This window comes from Microcebus murinus, chromosome 4 (assembly GCF_040939455.1).
Source record: "Microcebus murinus isolate Inina chromosome 4, M.murinus_Inina_mat1.0, whole genome shotgun sequence".
NCBI classification, from domain to species: domain Eukaryota; kingdom Metazoa; phylum Chordata; class Mammalia; order Primates; family Cheirogaleidae; genus Microcebus; species Microcebus murinus.
Window position 1 is genome coordinate 97,022,107 of NC_134107.1, and position 24,300 is coordinate 97,046,406.

Genomic DNA, 24,300 nt, shown 5'->3' on the forward strand with positions numbered 1-24,300 from the left:
AAGCAGGGCATGGTGGCTCACACCTGTAATCCTAGCACTCTGGGAGGCCGAGGCAGCCAGATTGCTCGAGGTCAGGAGTTCAAAACCAGCCTGAGCAAGAGCGAGACCCCGTCTCTACTATAAATAGAAAGAAATTAATTGGCCAACTAATATATATACAAAAAATTAGCTGGGCATGGTGGCGCATGCCTGTAGTCCCAGCTACTTGGGAGGCTGAGGCAGAAGGATCACTTGAGCCCAGGAGTTTGAGGTTGCTGTGAGCTAGGCTGACGCCACGGCACTCACTCTAACCTGGGCAACAAAGCGAGACTCTGTCTCAATAATAATAATAATAATAATAATAATCTACGAAGAGTTAACAGAAGCTGCTTCAAAAAGGTATAAGATTCTCTGAAGAAACCTCCTGTTTTTCAAGAATAATAATAATAATAAAAAAAAAGGTATAAGATTGCCGGGAAAAACAGAAAGCATAAGCCCACAGAAGTTGTGAGCAGAGCCAGGAATCAAAATGTTGTATCTACCCTCCACACTCCGACACACAGGTTTCCAACACTCAGCTTTACGTTCCACTAAGTTCCAAACCTAACGATGAAGTCGACTTCACCACTGCCCCCAAATCCGATCCCAAGGCCACTTCCGGCCACCTCTGCCCCGCCCCCAGCATGCTGCAAGTAAACTGGCGCATGCGCCGCGGGAACGTTTGCGCGCCAGTGGCAAGCTCCAGCCGACACACCCTGCTTCCGGCGCGGGGATTAGCTTCCACAAGCTTGGGTGCTTGGTGATGACGTAAGCTCCGGTTGCAGTGCTGAGTCGGAAGTGGGAACCTTTCGGCCACTGAGACTTTGTCGTGTCGTCGCTGCTGGCCCTTTAGGCTCTGGTAAGAGAGGAAACAGCTTGAGGGGAGGGGGTCTTTGAATCTGCAGTGGGATATTTCCCCTAGTCCAATGCCAGTCCGGGCGTCTGCACTCTTACCTCCTCCAAATTATTTCTCCTGTGCTTTCTTGACCAGGGACCCTTTCCTTCATGAACTTTGACCCTGTCCGATTTGGAACCCCTTACAATGCCCCAGCTTCTGGTGTCTCTGTACATTTCTCTCCCCCACTTTGCCAAGCCCCTCCTGGCAAAGGCCGGAATACTGTCCTTGCGTTATCTTTTGACTTCCTTTCTCTAGAACGTATGCCTGGCGGGTGGGTCTCCTCCTTCCTGCGAATCCCTTATGGAACATGGAAGGCTAAAATATTAGGAGTAGTCGACAAATAGCTAGATGCCAAGAAGATAAAATTAATCACGATTCGTAGTAATCCAGTTGAATGCATATGTCAAAGTGTTGACATTTCTTAAGGCACGTGACCCATATTCACCACTCATAACTTTCCTGGCACTCTGCCCCATTTTTCCTAGGGTTTCGAAGATACTTCTAAAATTGAGTGACCACAGTTCAGAGGGCTAATATTTGATGAGTCTTCCCTCTGAGATGTTTTTGACTCTGAAAGCAAGGATGTGTTTAGTTTCACTGCTATTGAATGTTTTGGCACCACGTGGGAGCCCACCTAAGATAAAATGGGAACCCAGAATTAATGCTGTCTGCTTTTTTATTTGATGAGATCCTTCTAGTTCGCAAATAGATGTGTTGAAGGAATTCATTGCCACATTAACATGGCCCCAAAGTATTGGGTGAAACATATGGCAATGAAAACATTTGTTTAATTCCTGTTTTTGTTTGATGTATGTATTGCTCACCAGGACAGAGTGTGATTTAATAGAACTTGATTTTAACATTCCCAGTTTTATGATATTGTGTTGCAGATATTTCTTCTTAAAAACTGTACCAAGTCTGATGTTAAAACTTTTGTGTGCTCACGAGAGCCAACAATGGCCCTTAAAGGATTAGCAGTACTGTTTATAAATAAAAGCTTAAATCAAGGGAGGAGGAGAGAATTTTGTAGCATGGCTATTGTAGATTCTTGCAGCAGGTACACCAGAGTGAAAATTGTTTTCAGGGAGGACATATTCAAAAAGCTTCTAAGGGTTGGTGATTGTACCATCTCAAAGGCTGACAAAATGATAATGTTGTATCTCTGTATGACAGTTGAAAATAGGAGATTATAAATCCCCAATGACATTGTTGAATACTAAAACAAACAAAATATCAAGTTTCCATTTTATCAGACCTTTCTTTTAGAGTGGGTTATATCTGGGTATTCTTATTTACATTTGTAAGTCCACTGAACAAATCTAAACTAGCATCTCCACGGAAGTTCTCGTCAAATGATCAGTCTTCCTTTTTCCTTTCTTTTCTTTTCTTTTTTGTGTTTTTTTCCCCAAGACAGGGTCTCACTCTTGCCTGGGCTAGAATGCCATGGTGTCAGCCTAGCTCACAGCAACCTCAAACTGCTGGGCTCAAGCAATCCTTCTGCCTCAGCCTCCTGAGTAGCTGGGACTACAGGCATGTGCCACCATGCGCAGCTAATTTTTTTATGTATATTTTTAATTGTTCAGTTAATTTCTTTCTTTCTTTTTTTTTTTTTTTTTTTGAGACAGAGTCTCGCTTTGTTGCCCAGGCTAGAGTGAGTGCCATGGCGTCAGCCTAGCTCATAGCAACCTCAAACTCCTGGCTCAAGCAATCCTCCTGCCTCAGCCTCCCGAGTAGCTGGGACTACAGGCATTCGCCACCATGCCCGGCTAATTTTTTGTATATATATTAGTTGGCCAATTAATTTCTTTCTATTTTATAGTAGAGACGGGGTCTCGCTCTTGCTCAGGCTGGTTTCGAACTCCTGACCTCAAGCAATCCGCCCGCCTCGGCCTCCCAGAGAGCTAGGATTACAGGCGTGAGCCACCGCGCCCGGCCCAGTTAATTTCTTTCTATTTTTAGTAGAGACAGGGTCTTGCTCTTGTTCAGGCTGGTCTCAAACTTCTGAGCTCAAACGATCCATCCACCTCGGCCTCCTAAAGTACTAGGATTAAAGGCATGAGCTACCGTTCCTGGCCCACATTTTTCCTTTAAATCTTTTCTGTGACTACATACTTTTAGCCTGTTTTCTATGAAAATAGTTTGTGCACAGATTTGAAATACATTTGAAAAAGATGAGCTTAGTGAAAGGTAGTTGAAAATGTTTTTGTTTTTCACAGCCAGTAGAGATGACAGCAGAGATTTATTTCCATTCTATATTCTATGCTGAGATACCAAAGAGCCACAGCATCTGGCCTACTAGGTTGACCTTCCAAGGCAACCCAAGACAAGTAGTAAAGCCCTTACCTTGAGGTATGATTATGGGTGATACCATTGATTACAAGTAGTTCATGAATAATTACATGTAAGATTGAGTCATTCAATAAATATTTAGGATTTTATGATTGTAATATATAATGTCAGACGCAGAAGAAAGAATAATCAGAAAGAAACATGTACTCAAAGAGCATACAGCCTAGCAAGGTAGAAGATCTGCTTAGAAATACAATGTAAAAAGTTTAAAAACCCTAGTAAAAATAAATGTCATAGGAAGCTAGCTTCTTTCTTTATATAGTGTGACAGTATAGAATTGAGAAAGGAGGAAATAATGCCATTTTTGGTAATAAATTCTTTCTCTTGATAATCTTAAGAGCCTTTCTATATCATATGTCCTGTATTCCTGGCTTTCAACTTACTTTTTGCTTATGGGGTACAGGTGACTTATGTCCTTTGTAATCTATATTCTTTTCAGTTGCTTGGCTTATGAAATTTAGGAGAATTTATTGGTTTTTATAACTGAAAAGTCCAGAAGACTTTCTCTTTCCATCTCTCAACTATGTTTTTCTATATGTTGGCTTACTTTTAGGCTAAACCTTTTCTAAACTGTATAAAGATAGCAACTCTAGGTTCATATCTTACTAGCCTAGCAACCTAAGCAGAAAAAAAGCTCAATTTTCTGTAGATTCAGCCACACGCTGAAGCTAGTATTCATTGACTCTGTTAGGCCTCCGTAGTGCCTTGTGCCCACTCCTGGATCTATCACTTTGGCCAGAAAATGCTGTATTCTTTTTAGCCAGGCTGGACTCATGCCCATTCCTGGAGCTAGTGGGTGAGTTCAACCCCTTCCGAACCTATGAGCTAAGTGGAATGGATACTCAAAGGAAAAATTGGGGTATCATGTTGAAAAAAGAGGATGATATTGTGGAAACAGAAAATAACAAAAGCTCACTACACCTTTTGCATACCTCTGGAATTCAAGGTATCTTAGGATGGAGGTAGAATGGTGGTCAGCTAACAATGAGACAATTCTTAGTGCCCCTACATTAATTAGAAGCTATAATGATGCTTATGCGGTGGTAACATGGGGGAAAGCCCTCTCAAACCCTCTCATGGTTATTAATTCCAACACTAAATTTGGTATCTTTCCTTTTTTTGGCATTATTAAGCTTGATTAAAATATACCAAAAATTAAAATACATAGAGCAACATCTAACAGTTCAATTCTTCAAAGCGTTAAAGCTCTGCACCATGCTGGGAGGAGACTAGACTGTCTGCCTAAGTCATTACAGCTAATTAGCCACTAGCTGTTATGAAGAAAACCATGTGCAGAGGAGCCTGAAACAACTGGTGGAGATGCCTCAGAATTGTCAAGAAGTGTTATAATCTCTCTTCTTCCAGTAAATAGGGTAACTTTTTCAACTTGTGTTAGCTTTTGTTAACATGAATCTGTAAGGAGTCTTACCCTCAGTAAACTAAAGGTAGACCAAATATTCTTTTTTTTTTCTTCCCTTATATCCATCCCCCCACTCTTTCTAAGGCCTCTGTCCTTGTAACAATTCAACGTCCTTATAAGCAGAATATTCATACTCTTTGTCTCTTCCCACCATTTTTAAAGTTGTATTTATTTTCTTTCCTTTTTTTTTTTTTTGAGACAGAGTCTCACTCTGTTCCCCAGGCTGGAGTGCTGTGTTGTCAGCCTAGCTCACAGCAACCTCAAACTCCTGAGCTCAAGCGATCCTCCTGCCTCAGCCTCCTGAGTAGCTGGGACTACAGGCACGAGCCACCATGCCCGGCTGATTTTATATTATATATATTAGTTGGCCAATTAATTTCTTTCTATTTTTATGGTAGAGACGGGGTCTCACTCAGGCTGGTTTTGAACTCCTGACCTTGAGCAATCCGCCCGCCTCGGCCTCCCAGAGTGCTAGGATTACAGGCGTGAGCCACCGCGCCCGGCTCTCTATATATTTTTAGTTGGCCAATTAATTTCTATTTTTAGTAGGGACAGGGTCTCACGCTTGCTCAGGCCGGTTTAGAACTCCTGACCTTGAGTGATCTACCCACCTCAACCTCCCCAGAGTGCTAGGATTACAGGCGTGAGCCACCATGCCCGGCCTTAAAGTTGTGTTTCTATGCTGTGGCCTTAACATTTCAGAAAGGGGAGAAGGCCTTTCAGGGAGCTCTGCTTTATTCCATTATGCCACTGAGTTCACTTGGCCTTGAATGAGGAAGTGTAATGAGAAGAGTGCAAATGCAGGCTCAGTCAGCTCTACTAAATAGCTTTGAGGTATATATCTATTTCATACTACACAGTAGACCTGAGATTTGGAAATTGTGTTTCTTCAGTATTAAAAAATCAGAAACATTGAAAGTTACAGAATTAAGCAAAGACTATTTAGTTTTTACTGGAAGAAATATCAGTAGTTTTAATCCTATGAATAGATAGATTGCTTAATAGATATTGAAAACCCACAACATACAGCTGATATGGTTCTGTTCTTAATTTGCCTTCCAACTCTAAGATACAGGCTTTCATTTAGTTTATATGTAGCTAAGAATTTCTAGCACCAACCCTAAGTCATAGAAATCTGAATAAATACCACCTTGTCCTCCCCACAGTGAATGAGAACTACTCTGCCAGCTTAGTGATTTATGGGAAATCTATAGTTCTTGTCTTATTATTTTTAAGTGTCACATTTTTTGTTGTTACAATTGGTAAGTGAGTTCTCTCCTTAACTTCAATAATTCTTCCTACTTAGCATAGTTTCTTAAAGATATAGCAGATAGAAACATGTCGGCCGGGCGCGGTGGCTCACGCCTGTAATCCTAGCACTCTGGGAGGCCGAGGCGGGCGGATTGCTCAAGGTCAGGAGTTCAAAACCAGCCTGAGTGAGACCCCGTCTCTACCATAAAAATAGAAAGAATTTAATTGGCCAACTAATATATATAATATAAAAATCAGCCGGGCATGGTGGCTCGTGCCTGTAGTCCCAGCTACTCGGGAGGCTGAGGCAGTAGGATCGCTGAGCCCAGGAGTCTGAGGTTGCTGTGAGCTAGGCTGACGCCACGGCACTCACTCTAGCCTAGGCAAGAAAGCGAGACTCTGTCTCAAAAAAAAAAAAAAAAAAAAAAAAAAAAAAAAAAAAAGAAACATGTCAACAGATAAATGCATTCCAGCTGAACTTTTGTTTTTTACAGGCATGAGCCACCACGCCCGGCCCATATTTTAAGCTTTTTAGTTTTAGCTGTCCCCAAATCAGTCCACTGTGTCCAGTTGATAGGTTTGTAACCATTTTGCCAAAAACGTCTTGAGGTTTGGGATAGAAATTGGAAAGTCTTAACCCAAAGCCTTTTTAAATGTATTGTACTTGAAAATGGAAAACGAAACAACTACAGGTATATTACAGCTATTGTGTTATCTGCCCTTCTGTGTCTAATACCTGTCCTTTGTATAGCCCCTCCCCCTAGGTCTGGATGGAGGATACCTTAAAGTGAAATGACAGACCAGGAGAATAATAACAACATCTCAAGTAACCCCTTTGCTGCTCTTTTTGGCTCCCTGGCTGATGCCAAGCAGTTTGCAGCAATCCAAAAAGAGCAGCTGAAGCAACAATCTGGTAAGTGGAGGAGCCAGTAACAGCAGATAAGATGACCTAGAAAGGGGTCTTTCCAAATTAAGTATCCTTTGAGTCCTTAATTGCAAATGGAATGTAAGTTTGGGGGCAGAAGTTGGTTTTTTTGTTGGTTTTTATTTTGGGGTCCTCCCCTCCCCTGTCCTCCCTTTTGTATTTAAAAAAAAAAAAAAGATCAGATAACAGGTGGTTTCATAGTAACAGATGCCAGTCGTGATCCCAAAGCTGTCAAGCTGTTTTATTTTTTTTTAATAACCTAGTAAAAACCATTTAAATAAATCTTTTTAACATGGGAAACTGAAGTGGTAGGTATAGGTGTAGAAAGCAGCTATAGAAACCAGATGTAAAAGGAGGAATTAGAAACACTTTTTGACCTGTAGGCAAGTGAGATTTGTTCTTAAGCTTAGTGCTTCAAAGGCCCTCTCAAGTGAAGTGCTGCTTCTGTTCCACTAGGAGGCCTCTTTTGTAGCTTACTGCTGTTAGGAGAGATTTGTTACACAAATCAATCAGATTTTTAGCCTTAATGGAAAAAAAAATCAGAATAATACCTCACTAGCCAGCAGCATGGTTTTCCTTACCTGGGACCAAATTTAAGATTAAGTCCAGCTTCCTTCTGTCAGGAGACATAGATTCGAAGAATTAGAGTGAGGTTTCTCAAATATATTAGTCATCTGATGGTATTCACAATCTTTCAAACCAGAAATTGCTCCCATTCTCCTCTCTCCAAAAGGAATAATAATGTTTTTCTTTTGAGAAAAGGAGAAATGCTTACATTTTTCCTTCGTTTTGTTTATTTAAAAAAATCCATTCAGATACATAGTGAATTTGTGGCCTTGCTTTTTGATTAGGATTGAATAAAAAGGAAGTAAAGGCAAGACAGATGAGTGGTAGACAAGGTGATGGATGAAGCAAGGGAAAAATAAATGCAATGCTGACTTTTTAACATGATTTTGAGTCTCTGAAATCTCTCCTAGATTTCTATTATACGGGCTCAGAATAGGAAATCTTGAATTAGGAGATTGTAGAAGAGAAAGATGAGTGAAGAATATGAAAAATAAGGAATGGGAAGTATAATTTATCAGTATGTGGTTGAGGGAAATTTTACTAAAAAGATTGTTGGCTTCTATCACTGTAGGAGTTCAGAGGAGAACTTAACAGTATAGGAGCTGGGTGACAGAACACTTGTCCTTCTGGCTGTAAACAGATAGATGCTGGCTAGAGTTGGGAGCATTGCAGGCACCAAGCAGAGGGGACAAGTCAGGCACATGCCCTTCTGTTAATATTTTGGCACCTCTTCATCTAGTTTGTTTACACTGAGTTTTATCATGCCACCAGATCCAACTTGTTTGCCACCAGCAATTAGTATTCTGCCAAAACTTTTGGCCTCCAATATTGAGCTTCACTTTTACTAAACTCACTACACTGAAGCAACTCTTCTGAGAGTTTTTCCTGAACTTTCATTTTTGTTTGTTTCTTTTTTTTTTTTTTTTTTGAAACAGAGTCTCACTTTGTTGCCCAGGCTAGAGTGAGTGCCATGGCATCAGCCTAGCTCACAGCAACCTCAAACTCCTGGACTCAAGCAATCCTACTGCCTCAGCCTCCCGAGTGGCTGGGACTACAGGCATGCGCCACAATGCCCGGCTAATTTTTTCTATATATACTAGTTGGCCAATTAATTTCTTTCTATTTATAGTAGAGATGTGGTCTCGCTCTTGCTCAGAGTGGTTTTGAACTCCTGACCTTGAGCTATCCGCCTGCCTTGTCCTCCCAGAGCGCTAGTGAGGTATTACAGGCATGAGCCACCACGCCCGGCTGTTTCTTTGTTTTTATTTGAGACGGAATCTCGCTTTGTTGCTGAGGCTAGAGTGCCATTGCGTAGCCTAGCTGACAGCAACTTCAAACTCTTGGGCTCAAGTGATCCTCCTGCCTCAGCCTCCCAAGTAGCTGGGACTACAAGCATGCGCCACCATACCTGGCTAATTTTTTCTATACACTTTTAGTTGTGCAATTAATTTGTTTCTATTTTTAGTATAGACGGGGTCTTGTTCTTGCTCAGGCTGGTTTGGAACTCTTAACCTTGAGTGATCCACCCGCCTTGGCCTCCCAGAGTGCTAGGATTACAGGTGCGAGCCACCAAGCCCAACCTTTTTCCTAGACTTTCAGAATAACCATTCTGTCGGCAGAGAAAACCAGATATAGATTTCTGTGTGGCTTTTGATAAATAACACTACTTTTATCCAGCATGAGTGCCATTCTGAGAGACACTCTGAAGTTGCTTTATAAAGCAGTATTTAAAATCATGAAAATTCTGCTGTAGCATATGGCCTAAAAAAAAAAAAAAGAAATAAAAAAAAAATAAAATCATGAAAAATTAAAAACGACCCTATTGTTCATCAGTTGAGAAGTAGCTACAAAAATCACAGGGCCCACAAAAGATGCAATCCAGTACAGCTATTGAGAAGAATGAGGTATGAACTATTGTCCAAGCTGTGAAAAAGAAGGAAAAGAGGCCGGGCGTGGTGGCTCATGCCTATAATCCTAGCTCTCTGGGAGGCCGAGGTAAGCAGATTGCTCGAGGTCAGGAGTTTGAAACCAGCCTGAGCAAGAGTGAGACCCTGCCTCTACTAAAAATAGAAATAAATTAATTGGCCAACTAACATATATATAGGGAAAAAAAATTAGCCGGGCATGGTGACGCATGCCTGTAGTCCCAGCTAACTCGGGAGGCTGAGGCAGGAGGATCGCTTGAGCCCAGGAGTTTGAGGTTGCTGTGAGCTAGGCTCACGCCACGGCACTCACTCTAGCCTGGGCAACAAAGTGAGACACTGTCTCAAAAAAAAAAAAAAACCTTAAAAAGAAGGAAAAGAAAAGAATAAAGTAGGCCTCAAAATAGCCTAACCAAGAAAGGTATTGGTGCTGATTAGGTTAAAAGGCAAACAGAAAAGTTCTGTGTATAATATAATCCCATTTTTCAAAAAAATTAAAGATTATAGTAATGAACATTAGCACCAGAATAGGAAAAAAATCTGGAACACAGCTAAGTTAAGTGATTATCTTTAGTGAATTGGTTCAAGAGAAACTTTCTACACTGTATTTTCCTGTATAGTTTAGAATTATTAAAAAGAAATGTGGTTTCTTGAAATCAGAAAAAAGCCATACATTTAAAATAATTAAAGATACTTTGATCTCTTAGGTAATTCTTTGTTCACTAAAATTCTGTAGAGAAGATAATGTTGCTATTTTTGGCAATGTGAAGTATAATTATGGGTAGAAATAGTAAAACTTTTGCTTTATAAAATGTGGTAGAATCTGTAGCCAGAGATTTCAAAACCTATACTTAACTCCTTGACTTGATTTGTTCACTAATTAGATGATTAACTTATTTCACATCTGAAATTATCCTCCTCTTGCTTACATTCATCATTTTTGATAGTCTACTGGTTCTGTCTTAAAGAGAGGCATGTAACATTTAACAGTTTACATTTTCTGGCAGATGAACTTCCAGCTAGCCCAGATGACTCAGATAATAGTGTATCAGAGAGCCTGGATGAATTTGATTACTCTGTGGCTGAAATTAGCCGCTCATTCCGGTCACAGCAGGAAATATGTGAGCAACTCAACATCAATCACATGATCCAAAGGATCTTCCTCATTACTCTGGACAACAGTAAGTCATAGACTTGTAACCAATCTATTCCTTATTCTACTCTTCCTACTTCAGCTTGGGCTAGAAACTTGTTCTAATCATTAGACGTAATAGAAACCTGTCACGTCTAATGATTAGATGCAAACCCACTCACTGGACTCCCTGGAACACAGGTTTTATATTTCAGTGAAGCTTTTGGTGTGACCTAAAAACAGTAGACACAGATGTAACTTTCCTTCCCATTTTGGTACTGACTGCACCATATAGCTACCTGCCTTTACTACCTTAAAAGGGAAATGGGAATGGTAACCAAACCCTTTTCTTCTCAGAGGTGACCCAGATATTCCCATAGAAGCCATGAGAGGTCTTTTCCCTCTGTGGTTAAACCCCAAAGTTATTACTAATGTGTGCAATTTACTCTTCCAGTGTCATGATTTTAGATTTATAACAAAGCCAGTTCTCTGTGCCGGGGAGGGGAACAAAGATTTAAATCTTTAGATGCTGTTTTGTGTATCAGGATCATTCTTATATTGCCTAAGTCAAACCTGAAGTTCAAGAGAAATGCTGTCAAGATCAGTTGTCTGTATAAGACAGAAACATTATCCTTAACCTGTCAGATGAAAACCATTTCCCAGGTGATCCAAGCTTGAAAAGTGGGAATGGCATCCCCAGCCGATGTGTATATTTGGAAGAAATGGCAGTGGAGCTGGAAGATCAAGACTGGCTTGATATGAACAATGTTGAGCAGGTACCATTTTATGTTCCTAACATGTGCCCTCAGCAGAAGTTAACCACGCAGCTTAACTCTGCTCAGCATTCTCCAGCTTCACTTAAGTCCATCTCTTACATTGTTTGTAGTGTCCTCTTTTGAAATCTTCTCATCTACTATGGCCACATGTCCAAATCTATCCATCCTCTAAGAACCAGTTAAAATGCCATCTTATTTACAAAACTTTGCCAGATAAGAGTTATTATTCCCTTCTGTGAGTTCCTAAAGTAATCTCTCTATGCATCTCTTATGGGTGTTGTCACTTTTTGTCTCATGTTGTGGCTTTTTTATGTACCTGTCTTATCTCCTCTGTTAGATACTTAAGTTCTTGAGAGCAAGGCCCATCTCTTTTTCTTCTTCATATCCTTTCTGTCTCAGTCCATTATCTTGCTATAAAAGAATCCCTGAGATGGTAATTTTAAAGAAAAGGGGTTCATTTAGGTCATGGTTCTTCAGGCTGAGAAGTTGAAGGGCATGGCCCTGGCTTTGGGTAAGGACTTTCATGCTATGTCACAACATAGTGAAGAAGGTCACAGGGGAAGCAGACACTGTGAGGAGGGGAAAACCTGAGGAGCATCCTGGCTTTGTAACAACCCACTCTGGAAGGATCTAATCAATTCCTTTGAGAATTAGTCCAGTCTCTCAAGTGAGAGCTCACTACTGCAAGCACAGCACCAAGCCATCCATGACAGATCCACCCCTACCACCCAAACACCTCCCGCTAGGCCACACTACCACGTTGGGGATCAAATTTCAAGATGAGCTTTGTAAGGGACAGATATTCAAACCATAGCATTTTCCAAAATCAAGAGTGTATTTTACCTTATGGAAAGGAATAAGTTTGATGGGGAAGATACAAGACAACTTGTGGTTTGTTAAGTGCGAGTGGCTCACACCTGTAATCCTAGCACTCTGGGAGGCTGAGGTGGGTGGATTGCTCGAGGTCAGGAGTTCGAAATCAGCCTGAGCAAGACCCCATCTCTACTAAAATAGAAAGAAATTAATTGACCAACTAAAAATATATATACAAAAAATTAGCCGGGCTGGGCGCGGTGGCTCACGCCTGTAATCCTAGCACTCTGGGAGGCCGAGGCAGGCGGATTGCTCAAGGTCAGGAGTTCAAAACCAGCCTGAGCGAGACCCCGTCTCTACCATAAAAATAGAAAGAAATTAATTGGCCAACTAATATATATATATATAAAAATCAGCTGGGCATGGTGGTTCGTGCCTGTAGTCCCAGCTACTTGGGAGGCTGAGGCAGGAGGATTGCTTGAGCCCAGGAGTTTGAGGTTGCTGTGAGCTAGGCTGACACCACGGCACTCACTCTAGCCTAGGCAACAAAGCGAGACTCTGTCTCAAAAAAAAAAAAAAAAAAAAAAATTAGCCGGGCGTGGTGGCACATGCCTATAGTCCCAGCTACTCAGGAGGCTAAGGCAGTAGGATGGCTTGAGCCCAGAAGGTTGCTGTGAGGTAGGCTGACGCCACTGCACTCACTCTAGCCTGGGCAACAAAGTGAGACTCTGTCTCAAAAAAAAAAGTGTGAATGAAGTCAGCAATCACACAAAATAGTAGATTTCACATAGACGTTTAATCACTGATTCTCAGCACCATTCGACAAATAGTCTTTAGTGCGTACTCTTTGCTGGGGCTATGCTAGACTCTTGGCTTGATTACAGATAACTTTATATATACAATAATTTTCTAATATTTTCTAAAGTAATAAGATACTGGGTCCTTTTCCCACTTCACTATACATCCAAGTCTGTGATTCTTGCAATAACCTCTGTCAGAATTACCTTTTGTATTATAATGTTCTAAGATTAATTTTGAAATGGTTAGCTTTTTTTTGTTTGTTTTTCTTAATAGGCCCTCTTTGCACGCTTATTACTTCAAGATCCAGGCAATCACTTGATTAACATGACTGCTTCTTCAACGTTAAATCTCTCTGCTGATCGAGATGCAGGGGAGAGACACATTTTTTGCTACCTTTACTCCTGTTTCCAAAGAGCCAAGGAAGAGGTAAAGGAATAATCCTCATTGAATACTATATTGTCCTCTTGGGTATGACTTTAGCATGTAAGCCAGAGTTGTATCAGTGTATTTTATATCAATTTATATACATTATAGTATGTTTGGAACTAGATATCAAAGGCACTATTAGTTTGTCTTCTAAAGCTTTAGTCTCCTTTCTGTGGCTTGGGGTCCACCCCTCTCACCAGTTAATCAGTGCCTGGTATTCTCTCCACAACCTCTTTATAAATCATACCCTTAGAAAAGGTCTCATAAATTCATTTCCACTGAGATATAAATATTAGAGTACGCCAAGCCTGACATTTCCAGGATTGGAATTTTAACGGGTAGGTTATTCCTTAAGCCAAAGAATGAATCTCTCATGAATTCCACAGAAACGAGTGTTATTTCTGTATCCAGTATCCTTCCATTCATTTCACTGTGTCTGCCCTTGTTCCAGGTTATAGAGCTAGGCTCTTACCTCTCTTCTTCGTGGTCTTTGCAGATTACCAAAGTTCCAGAGAACCTGCTACCCTTTGCAGTGCAGTGTAGGAATCTCACTGTATCCAATACCCGAACAGTTCTCCTCACCCCAGAGATCTATGTTGACCAAAACATCCATGAGCAGCTGGTAGATTTGATGTTGGAAGCCATTCAAGGAGCCCGTGAGTACATAAGCAAGATCTGTGTGCTTCTACATTTTGATTTTCAAATTTGAAATTTCACTAATTGCATTAGAAAGTATCAGAGCCATTGTGGTTCTTGTACAAATTAAGGAAGAGAGAGCACATCATCTTTGAGGTTGAATATCAGTAGAATTAAGCTGAGCACAGTGGCACATGCCTCTTAGTCCTAACAACTCAGGAGGCCGAGACAAAAAGATCCCTTGAGCCCAGGAATTCGAGGTTATAGCGCCCTGTGATCATGCCTGTGAACAGCCATTGCACTCTGGCTTGGGAAACATAATGGGACCCCTCTCCCCCTCAGTCTCTAAAAAAAATAATAATAATTATCAGAAGTAAAGAACCAGTGTGTAAAGGCATATAAAAATTCCCATGGCCTCCTTTCTCTCTCATTTGTCTTCTGTTAGATTTTGAAGATGTAACTGAGTTTCTGGAAGAGGTCATTGAAGCCTTGATATTAGATGAGGAAGTTCGAACATTTCCAGAAGTCATGATTCCAGTGTTTGATATTTTATTGGGCCGAATAAAAGATCTAGAGCTCTGTCAGATCCTGTTGTATGCATATCTGGATATTCTTCTTTATTTCACTAGGCAAAAGGATTTGGCAAAGGTAGGTCTAAAAGGTGGTATATATTCAGTTGAGCTGGATATATAATACTTGATGCTTCCCTATCCTGAGTACACTATAATATTACCTATAAAATAAGAGAAAGATAGATTGGTTGTTGTATAGACTTAACTCTTTGAGGCCCTTTCACCCCATCACCCTATCTCACCATACACGTAAATAAGTAGGACTTGTCTTCTCTTGCAGGTTTTTGTAGAATATATTCAGCCCAAGGACTCTAACAATGGGCAGATGTATCAGAAGACCTTGCTGGGAGTAATTCTGAATATCTCTTGCTTATTAAAGACTCCAGGTGTTGTAGAAAATCATGGCTACTTCTTGAATCCATCTCGTTCCAGTCCCCAGGAGATCAAAGTACAGGAGGCCAACGTCCATCAGGTGGAACTGTTTACCAGGGGTATCCTAGCCCCCTGATCTTAGATTAAATAGTTTCCACAGGAAGCAGTTACAGATAAGGCTGCTTAAGCCTCTTTGGGAAAGCAAATTGATCTGGTTGGCTTTTACCATAATCATATGAAGAAAGGGCCTCTGTTTAACATGTGCTGAGAGCAGAGGTTAGGCGCTTACGTGGGTGAGAATCAGCTGCTGCTCCTCTTTGCTCATGCTGCAGCACTGTCACTCCCCTCAGCCCTCATTTTTCTCACTGAGCTATTTCTTATAACTTGAGCTCCTAAAATCTTTTTTTTTTCCCTAAAATTTTGTGACTGCATTGTAGCTTTATAAACCCATTTTTTTCTTTCCCTCCTTTCACTTATCTCCTCTCTGTTGGGGCTTCTTCACATAAAATAGAAGTCTAGCCAACATGAGGTATTTAAATGATTGAATTGGGGATAGTTTAAGTCTCCCATTCACTGTTTAATCATCACAACTCTCTAAAACAGGGGTTGGCAAACTATAGCAAAGGCCAAATCTGGCCTGTTTTTATAAATAAAGTTTTTTGAACACACCCATGCCCATTAGTATATGTATTGTTTATGGCTTGATTTTGTGCTACAGTGGCACAGTTGAATAATTGCTACAGAGACCATATGGCAAGCAATGCCAAAAATACTTACCATCAGGGGAACCTGTGGCATTCTGATTTCAAGATTGTTCTTTTTTGAAGCACTAAAGGAGGCGAGAAAAGCTTCATCTTTCTCTGCTGTACCCCTTTCAATAAAAAGATTTATTCTGTAAAATTTAGTTTCAGTCAAAAGGCCGCAATTAAGGACTTAAAAGGCCATATGTGACCTTAGGGCCGCAGGTTCCCCACCCCTGACATTGGTCCTTTGCAGAAAAAGTTTACCAACCCCTGCTCTAAAATTATCTAATGCTATCTGCAGTTTGGCAGCTGGTCAGAAAATCTCTCATAAGTGCCCAGAAATAGATTTTTTTAAAATCGGAACTGAGGTATAAGGCACAGGGAGAGTGAAGGGAAAGATTAGGTTTAGCACATTTTTAGAAACTGCCAATTGCTAAGGTTTGGGAGTAAAAAATATTAGGATTGTGAAATTGGAATGTTCTGTGGTTGTGTTTTCTGGTTAAACAGTTCATGGCTCAGTTCCATGAAAAGATCTACCAGATGCTGAAGAACTTACTCCAGCTCTCTCCAGAAACCAAACACTGTATCTTGTCCTGGCTTGGAAACTGTTTGCATGCAAATGCAGGCCGCACCAAGATTTGGGCCAATCAGATGCCAGAAATCTTCTTCCAAATGTATGCCTCGGATGCCTTCTTTCTGAATCTGGGTGCTGCTCTCCTGAAGCTATGCCAGCCATTTTGCAAGCCCAGATCCTCTCGGCTCCTCACCTTTAATCCCACTTACTGTGCCCTGAAGGAGTTGAATGATGAAGAACGAAAAACTAAAAATGTACACATGAGAGGTAGGGGGGGAAACTGGGCTTCTCAAAACAGTGTGTGTGTGTATATATATGTGTGTAATTTCTAAGGCACTTACTCACTTATCCTTTTTCACAAAATGCCTCTTAAAAAAAGATGAGACAAAAAACAAAAGAACTACTTAGAATTTTTTAAAGACAGTTTAAAAAAAAACAACAGGTAGCTTTTAAATGTGCTTTAGTGAGACCTTCTCTCTGGATTTGGCAGCCTTGGGTATTCATTCATTCATTCATTCTTTATAAAAATTAATAAAGCATAGTCTCCATCCTTTTTGAACTCAGAGGCTCCAGAAGAAGGCAGATATATTGACAGATCATTATAATATGGTATAGGGCTAAGCTGTGGGAACACAGAGGAGGGAGTAAATAATCAATTCTGCAGAAGTTGGAGATCTCCATAACTAAGTCTTGAAAGACAAGTTGTGTTTTACCAGGCAAAGGAGCAAGAAAGTCCCTTTATACAGAGGGAAGAACAAGTATAAAGGTAGAAAGCTCTGGAAAGTCTTGACTAAGGATTACTGAGAAGCTCAGTCTGGCTAGAGTAAGGGGCAGGTAGAGGGGAGGAAATGGGTCTGGGGAGGAAGCAGTTGGGACTGGATTGGAAACTTAATACAGACAGAGAAGTGAAAAGAAAATAAATGACTCAATTCTACCACTCAAAGTGGATCACTCTTAATTTTGGTATATTTTCTTCCAGTCTTATAACTCTTCCTATTATAAATGTGATACCTGTTCAAAAACAAACAATCTTAAATACAGAAAAGGCACAGAATGAATATAAATGATCCATTGCCTAATACGTGAAAAAGTCTACAGCATTATTGCTTTTAATTTTTGGTGAATTCATGGTTAAGTGAAAGTATTAACTGTATTTCTATAGACAAAAGCCAAAAGATGTTGTTAGACAAGGAATTAATGTGACAATATTTGTTTTTAAGAAGATATCACTGGTAGTAGCGTGGAAGTTAAAGGAGAGTGAGGGGAGACTGGAAACTAAGGTAGATGTCTGTGGCAAGCCATTTATTGTTCCTTTGAACTTCTTTGAGGTTTGGACAGAGAAACCTGTTTGATCCCAACTGTGCAGGAGCCGAAGTTTCCCCAAAACTACAACCTTGTAACAGAGAACCTTGCCCTGACAGAGTACACTTTGTACCTGGGATTTCACAGGTAACTCCTCTGATGCCATTGGGAAAGAACTATTGAGTTGTGTCAATAACGAGAAGGTTGAAAGGAAGTCTTAGAGATATATTCTCACTATTTTCTAAAGGTTCACATTAGAATCTAGAAGCAAAAGGTCATTGTATGAATTTATTTGTGTTTGCATGAATCGGCTTTGTCCAGATTACTTAAATTTGTTTTTTTTCTGAGACAGAGTCTCACTCTTGTTGCCCAGGCTAGCGTGCCGTGGCATCAGCTTAGCTCACAGCAACCTCAAACTCCTGGGCTCAAGCAATCCTCCTGCCTCTGCCTCCCAAGTAGCTGGGACTACAGGCATGTGCCACCATGCCCGGCTAATTTTTTTTTTATATATGTTTTTAGTTGGCCAATTAATTTCTTTCTATTTTTAGAAGAGACAGGGTCTCACTCTTGCTCAGGCTGGTTTCGAACTCCTGACTTCAAGTGATCCTCCCACGTTGGCCTCCCAGAGTGCTGGGATTACAGGCATGAGCCACCGTGCCCGACCTTAAATTTGTTTTTAACTTTGATATGTTAACTTTTTTTTTTTTGAGACAGAGTCTCGCTTTGTTGCCCAGGCTAGAGTGAGTGCCATGGCATCAGCCTAGCTCACAGCAACCTCAAACTCTTGGGCTCAAGCAATCCTTCTGCCTCAGTTTCCCGAGGAGCTGAGACTGCAGGCATGTGCCACCATGCCCGGCTAATTTTTTCTATATATATCAGTTGGCCAATTAATTTCTTTCTATTTATCGTAGAGACGGGGTCTCGCTCTTGCTCAGGCTGGTTTCGAACTCCTGACCTCGAGCAATCCACCCGCCTCGGCCTCCCAGGGTGCTAGGATTACAGGCGTGAGCCACCACACCTGGCCTGTTAACTTTTTAAAATTAAAGATACATTAGTAGTTTTCTCTACATTTGCAAATTTTTAAATCACTGTGTTCCTGTTGTCATCTGGAAAGTGGAATTGTTTTCATTTTGTGTTTTATTTTCTGTTGTTTCTGCTTACTACTCCTGATGAAAAAAGACTAAGCTCTACTCTGTAGTATAGACAAATTGGCAAAAATTAAGGAAATACTTACCAGCGATTCCAGTGAGATCAATAGGACCACAAAAGATCTGTGCATATAAGATAAAGAAGATTCTAAAAAGGTGAAAATTTGCAAACTTGAGTGTAAGACTTCCAAAAGCAGTTCTGGTTCTGGTTAGCCACACATTTTATAAATTTTTTCCCTCTAATTTAGCTGATTATAAATAAGGAGAGAAAATAGCAACTCAGTCATAGTTACAGTCTATAAGAAGGGATATAATTTTTAATGCTTTTAAAGATACTTAAATTGACACAGAGCATTTTTCAAAACTGCTCATTCAGCAAATCAATAGAAAAATGAAATTGCCTTTATTTTAAAAAATTTTTCTATCCCCATCATAGACATTTATTTATTTATTTATTTATTTTTTGAGACAAAGTCTGACTCTGTTGCCCTGGCTAGAGTATTGTGGCATCAGCCTAGCTTACAGCAACCTCAAACACCTAGACTCAAGTGATCCTCTTGCCTCAGCCTCCCAGGTAGCTGGGACTACAGGCACAGGCCACCATGCCCAGCTAATTTTTTCTATTTTTTAGTTGTTTTGGCTAATTTTTTTTCTATTTATAGTAGAGACGGGGTCTCACCCTTGCTTAGGTTGTCTCAAACTCCTGAGCTCCAGTAATCCGCCCGCCTCAGCCTCTCAGAGTGCTAGGATTACAGGCATGAGCCACCGCACCTGGCCCCATCATAGGCATTTTAAATGAGACAATAAATAAAAGTTCAGCATGTGCTTAACCTTCTCAACCATCTGGTTTCAAACACAAAAATGAATGTCTTCTAGTTTCCCAATATTGACTAGCTAGCCCTAGACATTCTCTATAGGGCCAAAGGAGATGATTTTAGGACTATACACATAGAAACAATTATCTGGAACTTTGAGTTATGGATCTTCCTTTCAGTAGAGAATGTTTGGCTCTTTTGTGAAGAATAATACAATCGGGTTTGGGTTGTTTTGTTTTGTTTTGTTTGAGACAGAGTCTTGCTCTATTGCCCAGGCTAGAGTGCCATGGCATCAGCCTAGCTCATAGCAACCTCAAACTCCTGTGTTCAAGGGATCCTCCAGTCTCAGCCTCCTGAGTAGCTGGGACTACAAGCAAGTACCACCACACCTGGCTAATTTTTTCTATTTTTAATAGTTCCTGACTAATTATTTCTATTTTAGTAGAGACATGGTCTTGCTCTTGCTCAGGCTGGTCTCAAACTCCTGACCTCAAGCGATCCTCCCACCTCAGCCTCCCAGCGTGCTAGGATTACAGGCATGAGCCACCGTGCCCGGCCTTAATACAATGTTATATTGAACAACAGAGAGCTGAAAGCTGCTTTTAGGTTGTATCTCAGGTGGCTACTAATTCATATGTGGTCCTTACTAATCTATAGAGTCTCTTTCATCAGCTTAGTTTCTACTCACTGTAGAAAGACCATCCATATAACCCCATCAAAGTATGATCTCTGCACTTGCATGGTATACAACTAACCTGCTGGCTTCTTGTACTTTGCCTAATAATTATTTAGTTTCCATAATAACAGCCCACTCTATACCCTGCTCACCCAAGCTACTATTCTTTGGATGGTACATTTCAGCTGAAGTCCACTAACTATTTGCAAGTAGCTTCTATTATGTTGAATACTTAGTAACATTTTCCCAGTGCTATGGACCCTCCCTCTGTCCTGTCAAAGACTTTGTGAGTGCCTTTTCTGCCACTACAGCTGCAACTCCCTATATCCTTAAAGAGAATACTAGAATAAATACACAAGGATTTGTTTTTCTGTGCCCATATGAGCCTCCCTGACCCAGTCTCTTGTGCTTTCTTGGGGCAGGTTGCATGATCATATGGTAAAGATCAACCAAAATCTGCATCGGCTGCAGGTTGCCTGGCGTGACGCTCAGCAGAGCTCTAGCCCTGCTGCTGATAATCTCCGCGAGCAGTTTGAACGACTGATGACCATCTATCTTTCTACCAAGACTGCCATGACTGAGCCACAGATGTTACAAAACTGCCTAAATTTGCAGGTGTCCATGGCTGTACTACTGGTTCAATTGGCCATAGGCAATGAGGGCTCACAGCCAATGGAGCTAACTTTTCCTTTGCCAGATGACTACAGTTCTTTGGCTTATGTGCCAGGTAAGCAGGCTGTCTCTCGGGAGCTTCCTATTTATAGCCATCTAAGTTTAACTGGGTCTCTTTGGAAGTTTAGTCCTCAAAATACCCTTCCTTAGTTATCATTCAATTGTTTTTAGAAAAATAGCTCAAACTTGTAGATAATATCTACTGGTCAGAGTTTTGGGGGACTAACAATTTGTTCTCAGCCTTGTGTCCCCATTGCTGTGCATATCAGAAAATAGTCTTAAAGGCTTAAATGCAGTCAGGAGTTTCAGAGCTGTTAGTTTCTATCATTAATATTATTTATTCCACTTATAAATTTATCTAACTCTCCATGTGCTTTTTTAGAAAAAAAATCATCTCCTGTTGGTTAATCCAGAAGGGAGATTGTATGTGTATGTGTGTCAGTGAGGGGTCCGTAGGTGTTGTCAGTCAGATCAGGTCACACGTTCTTAATTGTATTGGTCATATATTGCTCTGTAACAAATTACCCCCAAACATAGCAGCTTAAAACTACATACGTTATCTCACGCAGTTTCTGTGGGTCAGGAATCCAGGTGCACTCAATTGCGTTGTTCTGACTCAGAGTCCCTAAGGAGGTTGCAGCCAAGCTGTCAGCCAAGGCCATAGAAATCTAAGTACGTGACTCGGGCTGAAGGATCTACTTACAAGCCCAGTCATGTGGTTGTTGACAAGTCTCAGTAGCTTGCGCTATTGGCCACCAACCTCTTTTGCAGGCCACATGTGTGTCTCCTTAGTACTGCTCATGATATGGCAGCTAACATCCCCCAGAGAAACTGACCAAAATCAAAGCTGTAAGCTTTTATAACCTAATCTTGGAAATGACACACCATCACTTCTACACCACAAGGTGTATCTTCTACCCCGAAAGAACATAGGAGAGGACCATGCAAGGGAATGAATACCAGGAGGCAAGGATTGATGGAGGACCAAACTGGAGGCTGGCTACCACAGTCATATAATATATTAATCTTTATTAGTGAGTCTTCAGACATGTAAAACTTAAAACTGCCATTTACAGTTAACCTTGAGAGTCAACAAAATATATTAATATATTAATATACTGGTATGTTAACAATATTTTATGGAATTCCAAGTGTTCATATATTTACTTGGATAAAGATTAAAATTAACTTACATTTAAAGAAGATTCTACATTTATTGCTTATTATCACCATCTCTAGTGCCAACAAAACATTCGGGTTTTTTTTTAACCTTCATAAAATGGGGTGAAAGGGAGGAATTTAAATGTTATTTAGTATTTAGTACAGATAGAAAATGTTTGGCTAATTCCAGTGAATATTTTCTTAGAATTTTTTGCAGATAACCTGGGTGATTTCCTCATTTTTCTCCGCCGCTTTGCCGATGACATCTTGGAGACATCAGCAGATTCCCTGGAGCATGTCCTTCACTTCATTACCATTTTCACTGGAAGCGTAGAAAGGTGAAGTACTGAAAGCTTGGCTTTGTCACTTTAGAGCTGCAAAACATTCAGGAAACTTCTAAACCAAGTAATAAACAAGCCTGGATCATCAGGGGTTGCCTTCAGAAGTTATGTTAACATTAATGAATCACCTGACCATCCTTATGGGTAACCAAAAATCCCACTATCGTGAGGCATAATAAGCAAATGACTTTGCCCACAGAGAATTTGAACCTTCACATAAGGTACCTGATGGGAATTCCACTGCTAGTCCCTGGTTAAAATATTAATAGTTGCCATAATGCCAAAAACCTTACCAGTAGCAGCCAGGTGCTAATGATCTTCTAATAATTATATGATAACAAAGCTTGCTTTTGGTGTTCTGAGTTGGATGAGCGGTGAACTTACGTCAATGTTATTTTGCATCTCAAGTCTTCTCACTCATATCTTCTACTCCCCTTTCCCAAAGGAAGATATTGTGAATTGTAGAATTGCTTCCCTGATTCTTTTGGGGCGCATAGGCTAAAGGAAACAGAAACTCTGTATATAAAAGTGAAGGTTTGCTTCACAGTGAAGAGAATGACCCACAGTTCCCTGAGCCATATCAGTGAGAAGTAGAGAGAAGCCAATCCTTCACTGAGCTGAGCAGACCCAATGAGAAGTCATAAATCAACAACTATTTATTAGGCAAACACTGTATGCATTGTAGGTAAGGTAGGATGACTATATCCTAGTCTCTACCCTCAGAAAGCTTAGAAAGGCAAATTTATCCCAGATGAAACTGTCAGAGAATGGTAAGCAATAAATAATGCATTATTATAGAGAAGTGAACAGAATGGCTAAGCATTCAATAGAAACTCACCCTCATACTTGGTTAGCTGTCATCTCAAGAATTAAATGATGTTCCCTGTATCACCTCCACCAATAATAGACAAACTGCAGAAATGTATCCTATTTTTCCCTGTATATGGTATAGAATGGTTTGGGCTCTTCATTTGGTAAGAACAGAGTCAGAAATTTGGGGTTAAGTTTTCCTTGCTTTTTGCCCATTTTGCAGAATGAAGAATCCGCACCTTAGGGCCAAACTAGCTGAAGTGTTAGAAGCAGTGATGCCTCACATGGATCAGACTCCAAATCCCTTGGTATCCAGTGTTTTCCATCGGAAGCGTGTATTCTGCAATTTTTCATATGCACCCCAACTTGCAGAAGCTCTAATCAAGGTTTTTGTGGACATTGAGTTTACAGGTAAAGCAGTAATGACGTCAGGTCCGGAACTGAGAAGTGGAGTTTCTTTTTTTTTTTTTTTTTTTTATTTTTTTATTTTATTTTTTTTTATGATTAGGGTTATCCTTAGAAGAAGTGGAGTTTCTCAGTGGAGTTTCATAGCCTGATCAATATTTGAACATCAGAGATATGTCAGTCATTTATTAAAAACCTATTATGTGCCAGGCTTGATGCAGTGCTTTTTTTTTTTCTTTGAGACATGCTCACTCTGTTTCCCAGGCTAGAGTGCTGTGGCATCAGCCTAGCTCACAGCAACCTCAAACTCCTGGGCTCAGGCAATCCTTCTGCCTCAGCCTCCCAAGTAGCTAGGACTACAGGCATGTGCCACCATATATATTTTTTTAGTTGGCCAATTAATTTCTTTTTATTTATAGTAGAGATGGAGTCTCACTCTTGCTCAGGCTAGTTTCGAACTCCTGACCTTGAGCAATCTGCCCGCCTGGGCCTCCCAGAGTGCTAGGATTATAGTCATGAGCCACCATGCCGCCCTAAGTGCTTTTTTACATTATCTCATTAATGTGTTACCATCTGAAAAGTTTTACTTTATTATCCCTATTTACATACGAATACACGGGTGCTCAAAAGGATTAATTTATTTGTCAATGTCACACATTCTAATAAGTGGTAGAGCAAGGTCTGTCTCACCTGAAAAAGAAACCTACATACTCTTATCAACCTTATTATATTGCTTGGTCAAGTCATACTCAAACAAATTAGGCTGATTAAAACT

At 40.5% G+C, this 24,300-nt stretch overlaps 1 protein-coding gene across 2 annotated transcripts in view; it reads left to right on the forward strand.

Moving 5' to 3' along the window:
• Positions 1-789: 789 nt before the first annotated feature.
• Positions 790-24,300, forward strand: part of UBE4A (ubiquitination factor E4A) — a 39,784-nt gene continuing 16,273 nt past the window's right edge. The window contains exons 1-13 of one of the 2 annotated variants that reach the window (XM_076002559.1): positions 790-877; positions 6,688-6,849; positions 10,358-10,531; positions 11,128-11,258; positions 13,146-13,298; positions 13,795-13,954; positions 14,380-14,582; positions 14,787-14,978; positions 16,129-16,462; positions 17,524-17,644; positions 20,559-20,863; positions 22,175-22,307; positions 23,344-23,531. In XM_076002559.1, the coding sequence (XP_075858674.1) occupies positions 6,729-6,849; positions 10,358-10,531; positions 11,128-11,258; positions 13,146-13,298; positions 13,795-13,954; positions 14,380-14,582; positions 14,787-14,978; positions 16,129-16,462; positions 17,524-17,644; positions 20,559-20,863; positions 22,175-22,307; positions 23,344-23,531 (2,215 nt within the window). In that variant the 5' untranslated portion in view covers positions 790-877; positions 6,688-6,728. The remainder of the gene's footprint in view (positions 878-6,687; positions 6,850-10,357; positions 10,532-11,127; positions 11,259-13,145; positions 13,299-13,794; positions 13,955-14,379; positions 14,583-14,786; positions 14,979-16,128; positions 16,463-17,523; positions 17,645-20,558; positions 20,864-22,174; positions 22,308-23,343; positions 23,532-24,300) is intronic. The other variant, XM_020286705.2, reaches the window with a different exon arrangement.